We start from the raw sequence: 19650 nt of genomic DNA on the forward strand, positions 1-19650 counted from the left end.
GCCTGTGGCTGTATCTCAATTCAGGGTCTGCAGCCTTAAAGTACGCAGCCTCAATGATCCTCAAGGGCCGCGTACGTCCTTAAAATTCAGGGAAATTAAGGACGCATTTGAGGGCCGCATTTCGAGCAGCCTTCGAATTGGGACAGCCTTCGTTGCGTCGCGGTGACATAATCGGCCTTAAAATGCAGCCTTTAAGGCTGCAGACCCTGAATTGGGATACAGCCAACGTCTCTAGCCTTGTCTCCCCTTAGTCTCGTCAAGTGTGATAAGTCCCAGCTGTGCTCTCCTCCTGTGTCTCATTCCCTTGTTATCCCTCAGTGTATTTTAGCCCTGTGTTTCTCTCTGTCAGTGTTGTGTCGCCCCCTCATGCTGTGTGTGTGTTTCCCTCTGTGCTCCTAGTCTCTTGTCTCCAGGTTTCTTAGAGTTTAGTTTTAGTTTCTAGTTTTAGCTTGTTTTTTGCAAGTTTATTGTTTTCGGAGTTTTGTCCTATAACTGCAATAAAGCAGCCTCTTAGAGTTTACTCCTCTGTCTGAGTGTCCTGCATTTTGGGTCTTACATCTTGCCTGCCCCAGCTGTTTCATGACAATTACCCTATGCTTGTAATTATCAGTAATAGCTGCTCTCCGGAACAGATGTGAATCATGTTTGGCTATGCTTATGTTATGTACGGCCCAAAATGGCTTAAGTACCAGAACGTGGTAAGCTCTAATATCGACCAGTAAGGGACCACCACACTCACACTGCAATGGGGTACACAAGATTTATTTTTTCCCTCAGAGTCAAACTACTGGCTGAAGACACAACTCTGGCCGCAACTGTTGCAACTCCGCAACACTTAAATCACAATCTGAGTCCCTGTATCTTTCTAACACAACTGATGAATCACTCAGATGATGAAAACCTATCCTAGCTTCATGTCGATATCTACTCAGATGACTACATGACAAACTATTCTGTATTTTTATTGTTAGTGTTTTCTTTAGGGAAAATACTGTACACCACAAATTTATGTTGAGTTTTTGAGTTTGTATCTATCATAGTTGGAGAGTTCACTTACATGTATCTATAAAGTGAAGTTTTAACTTTAATTAATATTTTACTTTTACTATTTCAACCAAAGAGTTTCAAGGTTATTTATCTACACTGTTTGCTCAGTTGTCCTTAGCAAAATTCACAGTAACTTTCCCTCCCTTCTTCTTGTGAAACATCACTCATCATGATGAGGCAAGACAGGATATATAAAGACTCATGGTCGACAATCATTGCACAGGACCTAATCATATGTTTAGGTCCTGTGCAAGTAGCTCATATAAAAATATAAGACATAGGAATGGGAATACTAACAATGAGGATAACTTCTACAGCTTTTGTACTTCTCATCCAAACATTTGTCTGTTTGGCTTCAAATGGTACTGTAATTCAACTATTAATTTTATTTTTTTTCCTAAGCCTTTTACAGAGTATCGTGCATAATTAATGTCCTGCCTATCTGTACTATATGTAAGATTGTTATGTCCTCTATTTCTCTATAATCCTGTATAACCTATTCTTTATTTTTTACATCTCCAACAGTACTGTTTTTCAATATTTTTTTCTCTACAGATTCCCAATTTCAACTAATTAACAGGGCCACTGGTTTTTGTTTGGTAAAATTAAATAACCACTGCAATGACATTCGCTGGACATCTGGGGATCGACTTTTGGTTCAGAATAAGAACAAGTGCCTGGGTGTTCAGGGAAAAACTGTGGGCAGTGAAGTAAACCTGTATGATTGTGATGAAACCAGTGAGCTCCAAAAGTGGGAATGCATGAATGAAACTGTGATCGCTCTCAAAGGCCAAGAACTTTACATTGACCTCACTGCCGATAACACAGCTGTGCTCTCAAATAAAGTTGTGCCCAATAGCCACCTTACAATTTCTGGGACTTCCAGCGGTGCTTGCACAAGAACATATACAGGTAAATGAAATAAATAAAAATACATTGTAAAGTAATTCATGATAACTTTTATGGAAATAATATTAGTGGCATAATAAATTTGTAGATTTTCATATTTAGTTCCAAAATAATTGTAATGCAAAGATAGTGTGTCAAATGATTACAAGATGTTGATAAATGATAAAAGTATCATTTTGCTTAAACTATTCAAGCTATTCTTTGTTCTTTTCTTATATGTTTTCCTTATTTTGGTCCTTCAGAACTTTACACCATTGAAGGAAATGCAGCTGGGAGGCCGTGCATGTTTCCTTTCTTTTACAAAAGCAATTGGTATTCGGAGTGCACTGCATTTGACTCTCCAGGGAACCGTAAATGGTGTGCGGTTGAAACAAAATATGATCATGAACTCTGGGGTTACTGCCCAACTAACTGTAAGTACACAACAAATTCTAATACAGGTTTTCAGAGTAATAAGCAGAACCTGGACATCCAAATTTAAATGTTGAGGAACGCCATCTTGAGGTACAAGTTCAGTGTAACACTATAATACCTTAACTGTGTTTGTGTCACAGCCAAAGAAACCTGGAACAAAGACCCTACAACAGGAGCATCTTATCAGCTGAACACACAGTCAGCGCTGACCTGGGATCAGGCTGATGCCAGCTGCAAACAGCAGAGTGCCTCCCTGCTCAGTATCAGCAATCCTCATGAGCAGGCTTATATTTCAGGTAAGGAGACAAGTCTCCACACTACACTGAATATATTGAAAACAAAACATTTCATTTAAGCTGAGGTTTGACAAATAGCTAAAACTTGAAACATTAAAGTTACTGTGTTAGGGCTATGCGATGTGACCAAAATTTTGTACTCCAATTTAAGACATTTATCGTCACAACAACGAAATATATATATATCACAAAAATTTTAATTTTTATGTAAATTCTGTGAATCTCGGGACACTCAACTTGCTTGAAGTGTTTTCAGCTGGGCGTTGTGTACCTGGAGTCAAGTGTTAGGGTTTAGACATAAGTTGTAACGGCCACCATTTTCTTTGTGAGTATTTATTACACGGCGTGCTGCTGGGAAAAGTCTGTTCTAACGTTTGAGTCTAAGGTTTATTTTTTAGCACCTAAAAATACACATATTATGCATATTCTGGCACGCTGGGTTTACCGTCGTTGTTGCTAACCACAACGCGTAAAAACAGTTGCTTGTCCATCCGTAGTGTAGTTATTTTAAATATAAGAGAAAGAGAGAACTTTAAGAAACTAATATAGCCACTACAGTGACCATCAAAAGGATTAAAAAAATATTGCCGTAAACAGTTTATTTTGCAAAACCATGAAACAAATGATAACGTAATATGTGGTCTGTAGACTGTAGACACTGCTCCAGCTGATGATTATGTTTTGAGTATTACACTTGGTAACTTTTGTTTTCTCTGTCTCTTTTGTCTGTTAAACTCTACTGACAGCACTATTAGGGGCAAATTGGGGACAGGAGTACAAGCTCTGGGTTGGACTGAGCTTCCAGGATTTAGATTATGTGTGGAAGTGGTCTAATGGGAATCCTTATGCATATCTGAATTGGGATTCAGGTAAGTTTACTTTCAAGTTTCAGGAGCTTGTGTTACCATTCTGATGATAATTTATCTTACTATTGTTAAATTATCTCATCAATTCATCTTGATCATGTTTGCCATCTGTTTTATTTATATAAGAAATCTTGTCTGTTAGCAATTAAATAATTTTTTCCCTATTTCTTATAAATTTCTTCCACATGGGTGTGCTAGCCACACTGTAACCTTTTACTGGTCAGCAATTTCAACCACTGCTAAATTATTGTGGTGGCGTTGTGTGTCACATAACCTTGTCACTCTTGGGTAGAAATCATAGGCCTTTACTTCTTTTCCACTAAAACTAAAATGCTCATACACAATACACACCATGCTTCTAAATATCTTGAGAATCCTGTGAATGGAAAGTTGCCGAGTCTCATCTCATAAGTGACAAGTTTCATTTACCATCACTGCTCTGTAGGACATCCAGTTTCTAATCCAGGATATAAGTGTGGAATTATTGATGGCGCTGTTCAGTTTTCTTGGCAAAGTTCAAAATGTAACAAGAAACTGGGATACATCTGCTACAGTGAAGGACCTTTGGATGCACCTACTGAAGGTATAGAAAAAAAATCCCTTCTCTACCCTTCTCTTAAAAAACTTGATTGACTCTATTTCTTTGATCTTCTTCTTTTGTTCTTTTGGTTCATAGCTCCCGAGAGTGGATTTTGTACAGCACCCTGGATCCCCTACAATGGCCACTGCTTTTACCTTTATCGTAATGAAACAAAAAAATGGTCTGATGCTCAGAAAGCTTGCGGTAAAGAAGGAGGAGACCTAGTAAGCATTCGTAATGTGGAGGACCAAAGCTTCATCATCTCTCAACTTGGATATGGTATGGCAATAAAAACTTCTGAGCACCATTTGCATTCCTTCAACATAATCTTCACACAAGACTTCATATCCATCTTGTTGGTAATTTCCCCACACGTCTGCCCTTTTAAAATGAAATATTTTTGAGGCACGATCTAATATGATTATGTTGGTATGTTTCTGGATCAACCAAAGTAATGTTTGTCCAGGTTTAACGTTGCTTGTTATCAATCACATTGCAGTGATGTCATAGTGTTGCGATGTGGAAACACCATCACATCGCACACCAAACTCTAATCCTAACCCCATTACCCAAACCACGATCACATACTGATGCCCAACTCTAATCCTAACCACTCCCTTTTCTTTTCCAAGTTGAAAAGCTATGACATCATAACAATGTGATTGGTCAGTTGCAATTTCAGTCCTGGACCAATATTATTATGTTGATCCAGAAACAACACCAACATAAGTTATTGCTAAAGTTCCAGGAAGTTTTCAGCTTGTGTTTAAGTCATAAGAAGTTGCCTCTCCTTTATTTTCCAAATGTCTAAGTTGGGTTGAACATCACACTCAAAAGTTAAAGACACACCAAACCCAGATATTAATGAACATCTTATAGCTACACACTTCATAAGAATGTGAGCAATCTTTTCCTAGGAAAGAGGTCTACTGCTGTAGTTTCAATGTACAACTCTCCTCCAACTTAAGAAAATGCAGTTCTCTGACAACAGGTAATAGTCATTTCCAACTGTTTGCCAACAGGTAGACTTCCTCTTTATAATAATGACCATTTGTCAGTTGTTAGTTTTTGGAATCGACTAATAATTTGGCAGGTCTTTATGCCTATCTCTTCATAAGCATTTAATCACTTCCTGTTGTTTTCTGATCCCTGTATCACTGCACATCTCACATATGATAAAGTTTCCAGCAATTCTGGCAGACAACAATTAGCAACAGTCTAAAATTTAGATGTAAAAGTAGCAACTAAAAAGTAGCAAATGAGCAGAATGTATCAAGAAAATTATACAACAATTAATGTTATTTTCTGTCTGCAGCATCCACTGATGAACTCTGGATTGGACTAAATGACAGGAAGAGAGAGAGGCTGTTTGTCTGGAGTGATCATTCTCCTGTGAGTTACACTAGCTGGGACTCTCAGGAACCAACTGTCACCTCTGAACAAGAAGACTGTGTTCTGATCAGAGGGGAGGTAAGGTGCACAGTGTGGGAGTGATTATTGATGATTATGACACACCAGTGTTTTTCTGTAAAACTATGCAGTTCTGTTAAAGAACACTCTCTCTAAACCTATGCAGCTATGTATCACACCTTACTTCACAACATACAGTATACACATATTGGCCAAAGTAAATTTCAAAACCTTTGCCACATGTTTAGTCTGGGACCTGTCTTTAAATCTCTTCTATGCACATATGTATATAAGCACATATTTCCACTATATTCTAACAGTGTGAGAAATGTATTGTTTCAACATCATAAACATAAAAAAGGAAATGTTATGCAGGAACTTCTTGTAGGATTGTTAGGAAGGGAATTTAAATCAGTTTCACAGCAAAAAGATGATTTAGCACTCTCTGGAAGCTGCCCTGCTACTGCTCAGCCTGCTAGTAGATGAACCTATGGTATGAATTTGAAAGTCCTATGTTACTTCCTCTTTGAGTTATCGCATTCACATGATTTTTGAAACAAACAAAAGAAATACAATAAAAAAATAAAAATAAAAACCCAGTCATATCAAAGAGTATGAGGCTTTTGTTTTATGATATGCACCGCAGCCTGTCTATCTCTTGTTAATTTCAGTTTCCACATATATTTTGCTCTTTTCATTCTTGCAGAATGGAAACTGGGCTGACCGTGTGTGTGATGAGAAACATGGCTTTATCTGCATGAAGACAAGTGACTCTGAACCCTCTGGAGATGAAGTGGAGCTGAACGCAGGCTGCAAAACTGTATGTGAACCTTTCATATATTTTCCAAAGAATGTCTGCATCTGGTTGGTCTGAATGCACACATTCTGTTATCTGTTTCTGTTTTGTAAAGGCTGTTGTATATTTCAAATGGCACAATGTCTAAAGCTACTTTTGTGCCTGTGGTCCAAGAAATAGCTGGGAAACCAGCATACACGTGGGATATGATACCTAATCAAATAAATTGTATTTGGATGTTGTTTATAGGAAAAACAATTAAGAAAAAAAAGCAGGCAGATTCTCTTGATTAAATTAGCACGTGGAGTGAGTGGAGTAAGCTATCTCAGGATAATACAAAGTATTATCAAACTTTAAATTGTACATTTAAAATTTTACCCTAGTCTTAAAGTGTATATTTATTTTTTACTCTTCTTATATTTATTTTTGTGTTTTGCACTGAATGTAACTGGAGTCGTCTCGTCTCGCTATATACTGTTCTGTATATAGCAGAGATGAAAATAAAGTTTACTTTGACTTTGAAGTAGTCACACTGATGCAGAGTGATTCTGCATGTGGGGTCTTTCTTCTTGCTATCACAAAAAGATATGTACACAAAGACAGCATTTAACGACAGGCTTGAATAGTTCTTCAACTGTTGTTTCTCTGCGATGCAGGGTTGGAAAAGACATGGATCCTACTGCTACTTTGTAGGGATTGAGACAAAGACGTTTCATGAAGCCAACGATGACTGCAAGAGCTCAAACTCTTATTTAGCTGATGTTTCAACTGGGTAAAAAAAAGTTTTTATGATTCCTAAAATTTTTACCATAAAAAAAGGTAATATACAGTGGTGTAAAAAGTGTTTTCCCCCTTCTGATTTCTCTTGTTAAATCACGAATTAACTGTGATTAACCACATTTTTTGTAAAGTTGTGTTCAGTTTCACTAAATACACTCATGCCTGATTACCGGCAGATCTGTTGAATCAAGAAATCACTTAAATAGAACCTGTCTGAGAAAGTGAAGCAGGCTAAAATATCTGAAAAAGCAACACACCATACCACAATCTAAAGAAACACCTGAGAAATAAGTTCACTAACATCTGTCAGTCTGGTAAAGGAAAAGGTTTCAAAGCCATTTCTAATCTAATCCATTTCTGATCTAAAACACACCAAAAGTCCACCTTTTAATGGTTTAAGAAAAACAAATTAAAACATTTGAGTCATGACCTAAATCCAATTCAGATGCTGTGGGATGATGTTAAAAAGATGGTTCATGCTTGAAAACCCTCCAATGTGGCTGAATTACACCAATTCTGCAAAGGCAAGTGGGTGAAAATTCCTCTACAGAACTGTGAAACACTCATTGCCAGTTATCACAAAAGCTTGATTGCAGTTGTGTCACGGTCCTGGGTCGGTGACCCAGTGTTTTTGGTTTTGTACTTTTACTTTTGAATTTACGAAGTATGACTGTTTGTTTTGGTTTCTATCCTAGTATTTCAGGTTTCTAGTTTGGTAGTACTTCCTGAGTTCTTGTTTTTAGGTTTTGTTATTTGGTTTCCCAGTGTTTATTCTGTGCTCCCTCTTCTCTGTGTTCCTTCTGTCTGTCCATGGTGTTATTTTGTCTGCTCATGAGTCTGCGTCTGTTAAATTCTGTGTCTCGTCTGGATCTCTCTGTCTGTCGTGTACTTCCTGTTTACTTTGTAGGTCTGTGCCTTATGTCTGTGGGTTCAGCTTTGTGCTCTCCCTGTCTCATCAGTGTAATCAGCGTCAGCTGTGTCTCCCAGCTGTTTCCTCTTAGCGCTGTTCACCTCTTGTATTTAGTGTCTGCGTCTTCCCTGCTAGTTGTCGTGTTCTACCCTCACTTTTACTCTGTGTTCTGTTTGCCAGCCTGCCCACCTGTTTAGTTTGTTCCGTATTCACAGTTTAGTTAGTTTTTTGTTCAGTTTCTTCCCAGCAATAAAGCTGAGTATTTTGAGTTACTTCTGTCTCTGTGAGTGCTGCATTTTGGGTCCTCTCTTCCTGCCTGCCTGCACAAAGCCATGACAAGTTGTTTCTGCTAAGGGTGGCCCAACTGCTTAATAGGGAGCAATCACTTTTTCACACAGTAGGTTTGGATTTTTTCTCCTTAATAATAAACGCCTTCATGTTAAACTGTATTTTATGTTCACTTGTGTTGTCTTTGCCAAATATTAAAATTTGTTTGATGATTTGAAACATTTAAGTGTGGGAAAAATATTAAGCAAATCATCAAGGGGATAATCACTTTTTCACACCAATGTATCAAGTTGCAGGCAGTCTGTAATCTAACTTGTGTAAATATTTCCAGGGTGGATAATACTTTCCTTGTAAGTTTGGTGGGGCTGAGGCCAGAGAAACACTTCTGGATAGGTCTCTCAAACCTGAAAAACAGAGAATATTTTATGTGGACCAACAATGCCTACGCGAGATATACTCACTGGAACACTCATATGCCAGGTAATGAAACAATCTCATGATCTATATGTAAACTATAGTTGGCAGGTGTCTTCACAAATGACAGCTAACATTTTCTTTTATAACACAAGGTCACGTGCAGGGTTGTGTTGCTATGGCAACTGGGCATTCTGCTGGCCTTTGGGATGTGTTGCCCTGTACCAATAAGGAAAAATACATCTGCAAACACCTGGCAGAGGGGGCAGCTTTAACCCCTGCTCCACCAACCACTGCCACACCTAACTGCACAGATGGATGGATTAAGATGCAATCCAGAGGCATCTGTTATAAGGTGCAGCATGTCTCTCTCTCTCTCTCCCTATGTGTGTGTATATAATTCTATTGAACTTATTCATAATAGGGATGACATAAAAACAGAGATGGCTGCCCAAGTTTAGTATATAGTTTTAAATGTACAAATATTACCAAAGCTTCAGATCACAATTCAGTTTCTTATATTTTGTTTAAGATCTTTCCAGAGGCTTCAGAAAAGAGAAAGACCTGGTACGAGGCTAGAGATTACTGCAGAGCCATTGGAGGAGACCTAGTCAGCATTCACAGCGGTGCTGATTTACTACGGACATACAATAACATCTACAATCATTGGTATAGTGTTTTCTGGTCTACAGTTAGAGCTACATAAGATGAAAATGTTTTGTATAGATTTTTATCATTACAAAAGATTAAAAATACAGTATTTTTTATATATATAATGTAATTAATTACTGATGTAGAAGCCACCCCCATTTTATCCTCAATGATTGTTCAATGATGGTCATATTTTTGCAGACTAGTGCACCATTCCTCCAGAGAGTGCTAAATCAAGTATTAAACTTTGGAACATACATTTGTCCATTATAGGCCTAATCAATACTGGATTGGACTTAGTGCTCCTGACCCAGACACAGGTTATGTATGGAGTGATAGATCCCCGGTGAGTTTACAGTTTTTAACTCTCTACAATGGTTTATGTAGCCTAAATGATGATAACGATCAAGATGATGATTATTAACATTAATAATGTTACAGCTACTATTACAACTGATACAAATACTACTACTATTAATAATTATCTTGTTTTTGTATAAAGGTAAACTTCCAAGACTGGAAAGATGGAGAACCAAACAATAAAAATAACGCTGAATTGTGTGTTGAAGTAGAACCCGTGTATTGGGATAACATTTTGCTTTGGAGTGATGTGCCCTGTGAGAAGTACAATAACTGGATTTGTCAGATCCACGCAGGTAAAGCATGGTCACAGTTCTAAAATTCCTTTGCAACATATTTTTGAACTAGACATTTATTGTTGTCGGCCTCATGTATTCTCACAATGTCAAGCTGGAGGTGGTCACTAGTAATTCAACACTATTTTGTTTTTATACCTTTACAGGAGTCACCCCAAAGCCGGCTCCAGACCCTGTCACCCCTGGTATGTTGAGGAATTTGACCACATTGGCGGTCAGCATCTTTACATGACTTTTGACTTTCTATTATGATTACCAGGCCATGAGGCATACTATGCTGACACGAAACTAATGGATGCTGATTTACTGCATGGCGAATATCTGTGGCCAAACAGTATTATTAATTTTGTTTTTCTTGTAGAATGCCATGTAGAATTATATATGATAACTCATATAATACATTGTTTAATGTAACCCAACAACAAATCCAAAATATAAATAGGAACCTAAAGTTGCTCTTCTGAAGTCTCGTAAGATAATGAGATATTGGTTAAAAAAACAAAAAAACAAAACATCTGTTTACCTGATTGATACAGTATGAGTATAAAACTTACAGTGAAGAAAGTGAACTATGTAGTGTGAGCATAAGATCAAAAACATGCAGATTTTTTTTACTTAAAAAATTGTTCACTTTAAAATCTGCTCATCAGCTATATTTACAGTGGGTTTTTTTTTTCCTAACATAGTACTAGTTTCCTAAATTCAACCAGAGAACCACACACATGCACATTTCTTATCTATTCTCAGAGTATAACACGACCTCTGATGGGTGGCTAGAATGGAATGGGGCTCAGTATTACATTAATGAAAAGGCGATGGCCATGGAGGACGCTCGTACGTTCTGCAGACAGAGGCATGGTGACCTGGTATCTATCAACAGTGAAGCAGAAAGGATATTTTTATGGAAACAGGTAGGCAATGGCATTTGTAAAAGATTTACCAAGGCAATGGGTAAGGTGTAACTGAACAAACTGAAACTTCCACACAGACAGTTTTACTATGCATCCATGCTTTTGTGCAGATTTCAACAGGTTATGAGAATTCTTGGATTGGCCTATCTGTAGATCTTGATGGAACATTTCAGTGAGTATGAATTGATTTATAAAATTTAAATGCAACAAAATAAACTTAAATTTATGTGACACCATGTTAAAAATAGAGAGTACTTAGTGCAAGGCAGCATGCCAGATGTACGAGTATACCAGTTTTAATTTCATTTAATCATATCTTGATTGTTTGATATAAAATCTGATGGCTAGTATACAGAGACAAAATTACCTATTAACTACCTAAATACATATTAACTGTAAATTGTGGTTAATTTACATTTCTGTTTGTGATCTTTAACTTTTAATTAATATTTGTAAAATGAATCAGTTACTATTCCAGTTTGCTATCTTTCTTACTAACTTAATTCAGGTACTATAACTAAAACCAAAAAACTGTGACTAAAAGGAAGAAGGCAAAGAGTACTTTTACTTAAACCAGTATGTGACTGTGTTGGTAATATAAGTTTTTACAGACATATTTAAACCATGTGTCTTTTTACATTAAGGTGGATGGATGGTTCTCAAGTGGTGTTTCAAAGGTGGGATGAAAATCAACCTGAATTCAAGAACTTTGATGAAAACTGTGCTGTCATGACACATCATAATGGTGAGTGTACCGAAATAATAGGTATAGCCATAACAAGAAGAGCCCATAGAGAGTTTTTAGAGCACCTCTACAACCATGTATTCTGATCATGATTCTGCTTATTACATAAACTACAAGAACTGATAGCTGGCTTGTGTGATATCAAAACTGATTAAAGATAGAGTTGATTTGATTTTTTAAAATCTATCATTCGAGTTGATTATATGATTAATTTACTATACTCAAATGGCTAGCAGGATTCTGGCATGACTCCAACTGTGGGCTTGAGTATGCGTCCTTTTGTAAGCGCAGCAGCTCAACTCCCACAAACACCACTGCTGCAGTGCCTACAGTGTCCCCAAAAGGTGGATGTCCACCCCCTTGGAAAAAATTTAACTCTAAGGTCAGATATCTTTCATGTCTTTTAATTTTTCTGTTATTTACTGTTGAAGGGATATGTTCTCAGTGCTTGGAACACTATATTGATCTTTTTCATGTTTCAATTTTAGTGTTACAGCATAATTTTTAAGAATCAGAATTTAACGTGGCAAGATGCAAGGGAAAAATGCAAACAAAAAGGTGGACAATTGGCATCTATTACTTCAAGACAGGTGGAAGGTTTGTTTCATTTTCATTTTACTCAAATATGTATTTAGATCTTGTGAACTTCTCCTCTTATGTGGTCCATTTACTGTCATTGCAGATATCTGCTCTTAGTAGCTAAAATTACCACTGAATTTCTGTTGTTGTGCAGTTCTGGCATACCTACAAGTTAGAACTGATACCACGGTGCACTTTAGCAAGAAAATACAAACATGAATCAATTTTATTGAAAAGTTCCATTTTGGTCTCATCTGACCAGAGCACCTTCTTCCACATGTTTGCTGTGTCCCCACATAGCTTGTGGCAAACTGCAAACGGGACTTCTTATGGTTTTCTTTAAATAATGGCTTTCTTCTTGCCACTCTTCCATAAAGGCCAACTTTGTGCAGTGCACGACTAATAGTTGTCCTATGGACAGATTCCCCCACCTGAGCTGTAGATCTCTGCGGCTCGTCCAGAGTCACCATGGGCCTCTTGGCTGCATTTCTGATCAGGGCTCGCCTTGTTCGGCCTGTGAGTTTAGGTGGACGGCCTTGTCTTGGTAGGTTTACAGTTGTGCCATACTCCTTCCATTTCTGAATGATCGCTTGAACAGGGCTCTGTGGGATGTTCAAGGCTTGGGAAATATTTTTGTAGCCTAAGCCTGCTTTAAATTTCTCAATAACTTTATCCCTGACCTGTCTGGTGTGTCCTTTGGATTTCATGGTGTTGTTGCTCCCAATATTCTCTTAGACAGCCTCTGAGGCCGTCACAGAGCAGCTGTATTTGTACTGACATTAGATTACACACAGGTGCACTCTATTTAGTCATTAACACTCATCAGGCAATGTCTATGGGCAGCTGACTGCACTCAGACCAAAGGGGGCTGAATAATTACACACACCCCACTTTGCAGTTATTTATTTGTAAAAAATGTTTGGAATCATGTATGATTTTCATTCCACTTCTCACGTGTACACCACTCTGTATTGGTCTTTCACGTGGAATTCCCATAAAATTGATTCATGTTTGTGGCTGTAATGTGACAAAATGTGGAAAAGTTCAAGGGGGCCGAATACTTTTGCAAGCCACTGTATCTCAACCATAAATCTTTGTCTACATTTTCAGTGTTTCTACTGTCTCAAATGGTTGATGCACCTACTACAGACTTGTGGATTGGTTTATTTCGGTCACAGTGGAAAACTTACTGGACTGATGGACAACCAAAGTCATATACCAATTTGGGTAATAATGTACGTGGGATAATCTAAATATATACATTAACTAATGAATAATTAAATGAATGAATTATAATAATAAATTATTGTGTTTCTCTTTCTGAGAAAACATTATACTCATTAAAAGTGAACAACCATAACTATATGTGCAACCTCTGTAGGGTCCAGGTATGGCCTCATGCTACCAGTAGTGACACTAACTCTAGTCAATGACAAAACTAGTGAAAAAACAAAGAGAAAGATGAGCAGGGAAAAAAATGTGAGGGTAAACCATTCCCGTTTTGGAGGGTGTCTCACTGTTGCCTCACTAGTGCACCTGTTGATAATGTTATTAACAGCAAATCAGCTGAAACCAATTAACAGCCTTCTCTGCTTATTAAATGATCAGTATCCCAGAACTTACACTGACTCGATGCTATACTTTGTTTAAAAAGTGTTTCTTTAACTTTGAGCAGTGTACTTGCACCATGTAGATACAGAATATAATTACCTATTGTGAAGGGTCAGATACTTAGAAATAATCTATAACTGTATATTCTTGTATAAATATTTAAAATCTCTGTGTTTACATTGCAGTATTGGTATTGGTACGATCAAATGGTAAGTAGTTTTTAAAACTTATTTGTAAAGTACAGTGACACTTTATGGCATGACAGTTTACAGTTCTTGTTGTATTTTACAAGTTCTACAGTGACAGAACTACTATTTAATTATTTATCTGTTATTTATATAGCTATATATTATGCAAGGGCACTCAAATGTTTGCATGTTTAAATAAAATAAGAAAGAAAACTTTCCTAATATAATCTGCTCTGATGATTAGACAGTAACCAATAATACAGTATATTGTATGTAGAAGTATATGTAAATTCCCTGTGTCACCACATAGCATCATTCTGTTGACCCAACTCTGTTTCCACAGAAAAACTGTTTTGTGATCAATACCAAGCCTTTGGTTGGTATTGGGAAATGGATTCAAAAGTCATGCAATGACACCAATGGATTTATCTGTCATCGAAATCTTGGTGAGTCCATTTCTAACCCCAGGCCTGTTGCCACCCAACTTCAGCTGCAGCTTCATCAGACTCTCTAAAACAACTAAAAATATGTTTTGACTTTTTTAGTCCTATAATTAATATCTATATCTATAAGTGATATATAAAATCTATGATCAAGAGTATGATTCCACATTGACAAAAGCTGTAATAGTTTTAAGAGTACCGTAGAGAGGTTTGTTATGTAAAAAAAAGTCAATAAATAAAATTGTTTCTATTCTAATCCTCAACAGACACATCTCACCCAGATTCTCCAGAACCAACAATTTCTACTAACTACATCAAAATACTCAATGATTCCATTAAGGTTATTCCTCAACAAATGAATTGGGATAAAGCTGCAGAGTACTGTAAAAATGACGATGCCCTCCTAGCTAGCCTGAGGAATGAGTGGATGCAAGCTTATGTTGAGCTCATGGCGCTGAATCTCAAGGCTCCTCTTTGGTTTGGATTACACAAAGTGCAGGTAAACTTATAAAAACCTATAAAAAGTACATAGCTCAATAATAGGTCAACCAGTTTGAAACTGACTCTGGTAAAAATTCTAAAACTTACCTATGGGTACAATAAATTGTTCCAACAAAGATTTTATCTAACTAAATAATCTGTGATTATGAGAATGAAATTGTCATTGATGGATAAATATACTGGTCCAGTTATTTATCCACTCATTCAGTTATTTATCCAGCACAATTTTTGCATGATAAATTTGAACTGAGATTGTGATCCATCCTCTTCTTATTATCCAATATAAGGATGTTGGAGGATGGAGCCAGCCTCAGCTGACATTTCTTATTAAAAGTCTAGAGCTAGCTGATGTTGTGATTCCGTTCTAGCTAGAAATGCACCACACCAATGGGATGGTTTTCAGTTTTTTGGCCGCAATAATAGTCCGTTAATGTAATAGTGACCAGTATTAACCTGTTACCTAATGTCAGCTAAATCTAGCCATCCCTTTTGACAATAAATCTTCCAGCATTAGGCAAACACATTTGAAGTTACTGTGTGTTTACATTCTGTACTCTCAATCATGGTTGGAAATGGCTGACTGTTATAAAGCACTGGCTAACTTGACTACATTTAAGGAAGGTACCAATAAATGTGATGTAAAGAAGCAGTTGCACGTAACACCAACAAACTCAAGAACACTCTTAAATTCGGCATTCATTAAATAAGCAGTGTGGCAGTGCAGCATCCCTGCTCCAGCAGGGAGATTCTCTGTGAGAGGAAGGCATGTTGAGCAACAGCACCTCTTAGAGTAACTGCATGTCTCTTTGGATTCTCCTCCGTGTTCTTGAGACTGAGCTGGGAGACACAGCAAACCTTCTGGAAATGGCACATATTGATGTGCCATCCTGAAGGAGCTGGACTACCTATGCAACCTCTGTAGGATTTTTTTAAGCAGTATAGATCACCATGCTAGTTTAATTCAACTGTTTTAACAGAAAGAAATCTCTTTTTATTGACTGTTTTACCCTCCATGCAGTTAAGCTTACTAAGGCAGATATTCCTGAAAACCAGAAAATATCGGTAACTGCTGTCTCATTAATCTTTGCTTTCAGATCAATGGTTCTTTCAGATATGTTGATGGATGGCATTTAATATTCAGTCGATGGGGTACAAATGAACCAAGAAAGGACAGAAGCTGTGTATACATGGATGTGGATGGAAAATGGAAAACCGCTCACTGTAATGAGACACTAATGAGTGTTTGCATGAAGTCTACAGGTACGACCAAACACACACACAGTTTGAAAGATACTGTTTTGACAACACAGTTTTAAAAGAATGTAATTAATTGATCCCATTGACATTACCTCATTCACAGATGTGCTGCCAACAGAGTCAACCATTTTTCCAGGAGTTTGCCCTCAAGACCCAGAGGCAACAATAGAAAACAAGAACTATATCTGGGTACCATTCAGGGGTTATTGTTATATTTTTATTACAGAGCAAACACACTGGAGAGAAGCATCCACCACCTGTGTAGCACATGGTAGGCAACCTATGTGAAAGACACGTTTATGCAATAAATTGCTGTAGTTTTCATTAACAACTGATTTGTTTTGTTAAGGTGGAATGCTTGCCAGCATTGAAGATTCCTCTGAGCAAAAATTTCTAGAAATTAACCTGAGAACTTTTCAAGATGGCTTCACATCTTTCTGGATTGGCCTGTTTAAAAAACAACACAAAGGTGATTTATTATTTTTGCTATGTTCTTTAAAAATATTATTTTGGGGAAAAAAATTACATTTTTACATCTCTTTTTTTTGTCTATTTGCCTGCAGAGGAATGGCTCTGGGTGGACAGAACAGCCATGGGTTACACTAACTGGGCTGAAGGTCAACCTTTTAATATGAGCTTTGGATCGCGCACAGGAGAGATTAGTACATCAGATGGGACATGGAAGGATATCGAAATATGGAATTATAGACCTTACATCTGCAAGACACCAAAAGGTAAAGTAATCTTTATTTATTGCAGTGTTTTTCTTTTTTTCCTTTTTATAATGCTGATTCAAATCAGTTGTAAGACTTTGACTGCATACATAACACAGTCATATGAATCCAAAAGCTGAAAGAAATACCTCTTGTGGGTCAGAATCTTGAGTGCACAGTCAAAATTAGATCCATTTATAAATGCCTGTTTACTCCACAAGAATCTTGAACAATTTATTTTTACTTTGAAATGAAGTAGAGCTACTTTTTTTAAATAAAGTATCTTATTTGTTCTTTTTCTTTTGCAGTATTACTACCAACGCCATCACCACCAGCCCGTAAGTAACACCTCTTTTATCTATTTATTTTATGTAAAATTGTTACAAATGTTTTTTTTAGCTGATTACCATCTACTTTTTCACTCTGTATAGAAACTGGATTACCTCATCATCAGCGTGTCTATATAACCACTGCAGTTGTGTTAGTCATTACTGGGATTGCAGTGGTGGCAGTCACTGCTGTCTTCATCTTTAAGAAATTTGGTCATCAGTTACCCGCCCCTAACACCTTCGATAACCCGCTCTTCTTCAGTAGTAGGGTGTCACAGCCTGAGCAAGCTGACACCAGTATACTAGTAGAGAATGCAGCAGAAGAGAACACTGGAGATTTAATCAGTATGTAATTTAAATATTTTGGGCTCATTTGCATGGCCCATATGATTTCCTAGTATGTTATAAAAATTTGAGCTGAGGTGGCAGCAAGTAGCACATAATGGCTTACTGGAAAATAAAAGGTGAGAATCATCTCATATTATCATATTCTGTGAATGTAGGTTACACAAATGCTGGCTTTTGTTATTTCAGTTATGGTTAGGATAAAAGGTAGGGTAAATGGAGTTTAATGCATGTCCTAGTCAACAATCATATATGCATGCAGCAACCTGAAATATCAAGACAAATCAGGAAGGATCCATGGTTTCATGTTGCTGAAATTAGATTCTAACCATACCATCCAAATTTCACAACAAGAGCTCAGACTCACCAGACCAGGCAACATTTTTCTTCTATTGTGCAAGCTGACAGGCTGCTGTAGTCCATCTGCTTCAAGGCTTTACATGTTATACATTCAGAAATTATTTGAGTTACTCTTGCCTTCCTGTCAAGTTGTAGTAGCATCATCATTCTCCACTGACCTCTTACATCAATGAGGCATTATCATCCACAGAACTGCAGCTCACTGGATATTTTCTCTTTTTCAGACCATTCTCTATAAATCCTAGAGATGGTTGTGTGGAAAATTCCAGTAGATCACCAGTTCTTAAATATTCAGACTTTAATACACTACCGGCCAAAAGTTTTAGAATACCCCAATTTTTCAAGTTCTTTATTGCAATTAAATTTGTTCAAGTCCAATATATAGCTTGAAATGGTACAAAGGCAAGTAATGAACTGCCAGAGGTTAGAAAAAATGTAAGGTTAACCAAAACTGAAAAATAATAAACATTTCAGAATTATACAAACAGGCTTTTTTCAACGAAGACAAAATGAGTCAACAATTTAAAGCTGTTCTGCAGCAATGGAGGTTGACCCAGCCTTGAAAGCTACTACTAATTCCTACAGGTGTTCCAACTTTTCTGCATTACTTACAACCCTTTCTGTCTCAGTGTTGCAATACACTGTGGTACCTACCAACTGAGCATCGGTTGAACAGTATTGTACTGCAGAAAGTAGTGTGTTGCTAAAGAAAATGGCAAGAAAAAGGCAATTAACAATGGAAGAGAAACAGACCATCATAACACATAAAAATGTAAATTTTCCTACAGAAAATTGCAAAAAAAAAAGTCAAAATGTCAGTTAGTGGCTATCCATTTAACCATTTGCACTTGCTTATCCAGTTTAGGGTTGGGGGTGGTCTAGAGGCAAGGTACAACCTGGGCAGATTAACAGTCTGTCCCACAGTAGTGGCTATAGCTGTCAAAAATGGTATTGAGCATTTTTCTGAGTTTCTGCATCAACTTGTAAATTCTAACATTGTAACATTTGGGATTTTTGTATGCTTTTGTAGCTTTGTTGTTTGCTGTGGACTTGCTCAACCTGCTGAATTAAAGTTTTGTTCTGTTTAACCTGTCTACCTTCTTTGTCTGTGATTCATGACAATAAGTTGACACAAGTTGTATTCATATCATCATGATTCATGCTTAATAAAACAAGCAAGTAAGACCTATTCAGTTTGAAAAAACAGGCAATAATATTCACATGACGGCACAATTAATGTTTTGATGCTGAAACCTGCAAATTTCTCTTACTGTCACTCTTACCCAGCTATTTTGTCTACTAAGCAGTTTATAATTTGACATCTCAGCTGCTAAATTTTTGGATTTCTTCCTCTTCGTTAGGGTTCATTTCTCAGAGTTCCACTACCCACTTCCTCTTAACTAGGGCCTCTAAACAGTGTTTCAATTTTTAATTAGCCACTATGCTGTAGAAGATAAATAACTGTAATTGGCTGTGTCTGTGAAGGTTCTCAGTCTGGACTTCTTTGAGTTGCTTGAAGACGTTTCACCTCTCATCCAAGAAGCTTCTTCAGTTCTAAGGTCAAATGGTGGAGAGTCCCAGATTTAAACCCAGTGGGAGTTTCCCCCCCAAAGAGGGACAAAGGACCCCCTGATGATCCTCTACCTAATCA

At 37.2% G+C, this 19650-nt stretch overlaps 1 protein-coding gene across 1 annotated transcript; it reads left to right on the forward strand.

Moving 5' to 3' along the window:
- The first annotated feature begins 1194 nt into the window (after positions 1–1194).
- Positions 1195–19087, forward strand: LOC113011204 (macrophage mannose receptor 1-like). The gene is made up of 31 exons (XM_026150640.2): positions 1195–1409; positions 1603–1959; positions 2199–2369; positions 2511–2666; positions 3413–3535; positions 3978–4115; positions 4209–4391; positions 5428–5582; positions 6229–6342; positions 6975–7090; positions 8628–8776; positions 8866–9065; positions 9243–9379; positions 9635–9707; positions 9864–10017; positions 10164–10202; positions 10765–10928; positions 11039–11100; positions 11573–11673; positions 11910–12055; positions 12162–12270; positions 13363–13487; positions 14049–14072; positions 14395–14497; positions 14761–14993; positions 16090–16255; positions 16356–16523; positions 16602–16721; positions 16816–16986; positions 17274–17303; positions 17397–19087. The coding sequence occupies exons 1-31, from the start codon at positions 1331–1333 to the stop codon at positions 17645–17647; spliced, it is 4317 nt and encodes a 1438-aa protein (XP_026006425.2). The 5' UTR covers positions 1195–1330; the 3' UTR covers positions 17648–19087.
- Positions 19088–19650: the final 563 nt, after the last annotated feature.

Source organism: Astatotilapia calliptera, chromosome 18 (assembly GCF_964374335.1).
Source record: "Astatotilapia calliptera chromosome 18, fAstCal68.1, whole genome shotgun sequence".
In the NCBI taxonomy this organism is placed as follows: Eukaryota; Metazoa; Chordata; class Actinopteri; order Cichliformes; family Cichlidae; genus Astatotilapia; species Astatotilapia calliptera.

What these genes read in the sequence shown, in the direction of transcription:
- LOC113011204 (XM_026150640.2), top strand. Translation starts at nt 1,331, where the DNA reads ATGGGAATACTAACAATGAGGATAACTTCTACAGCTTTTGTACTTCTC. An exon ending in CCAGAGGCATCTGTTATAAG is followed by an intron (nt 9,066 to 9,242) that starts GTGCAGCATGTC and finishes ATTTTGTTTAAG; the next exon opens with ATCTTTCCAGAGGCTTCAGA. An exon ending in TCCAGACCCTGTCACCCCTG is followed by an intron (nt 10,203 to 10,764) that starts GTATGTTGAGGA and finishes ATCTATTCTCAG; the next exon opens with AGTATAACACGACCTCTGAT.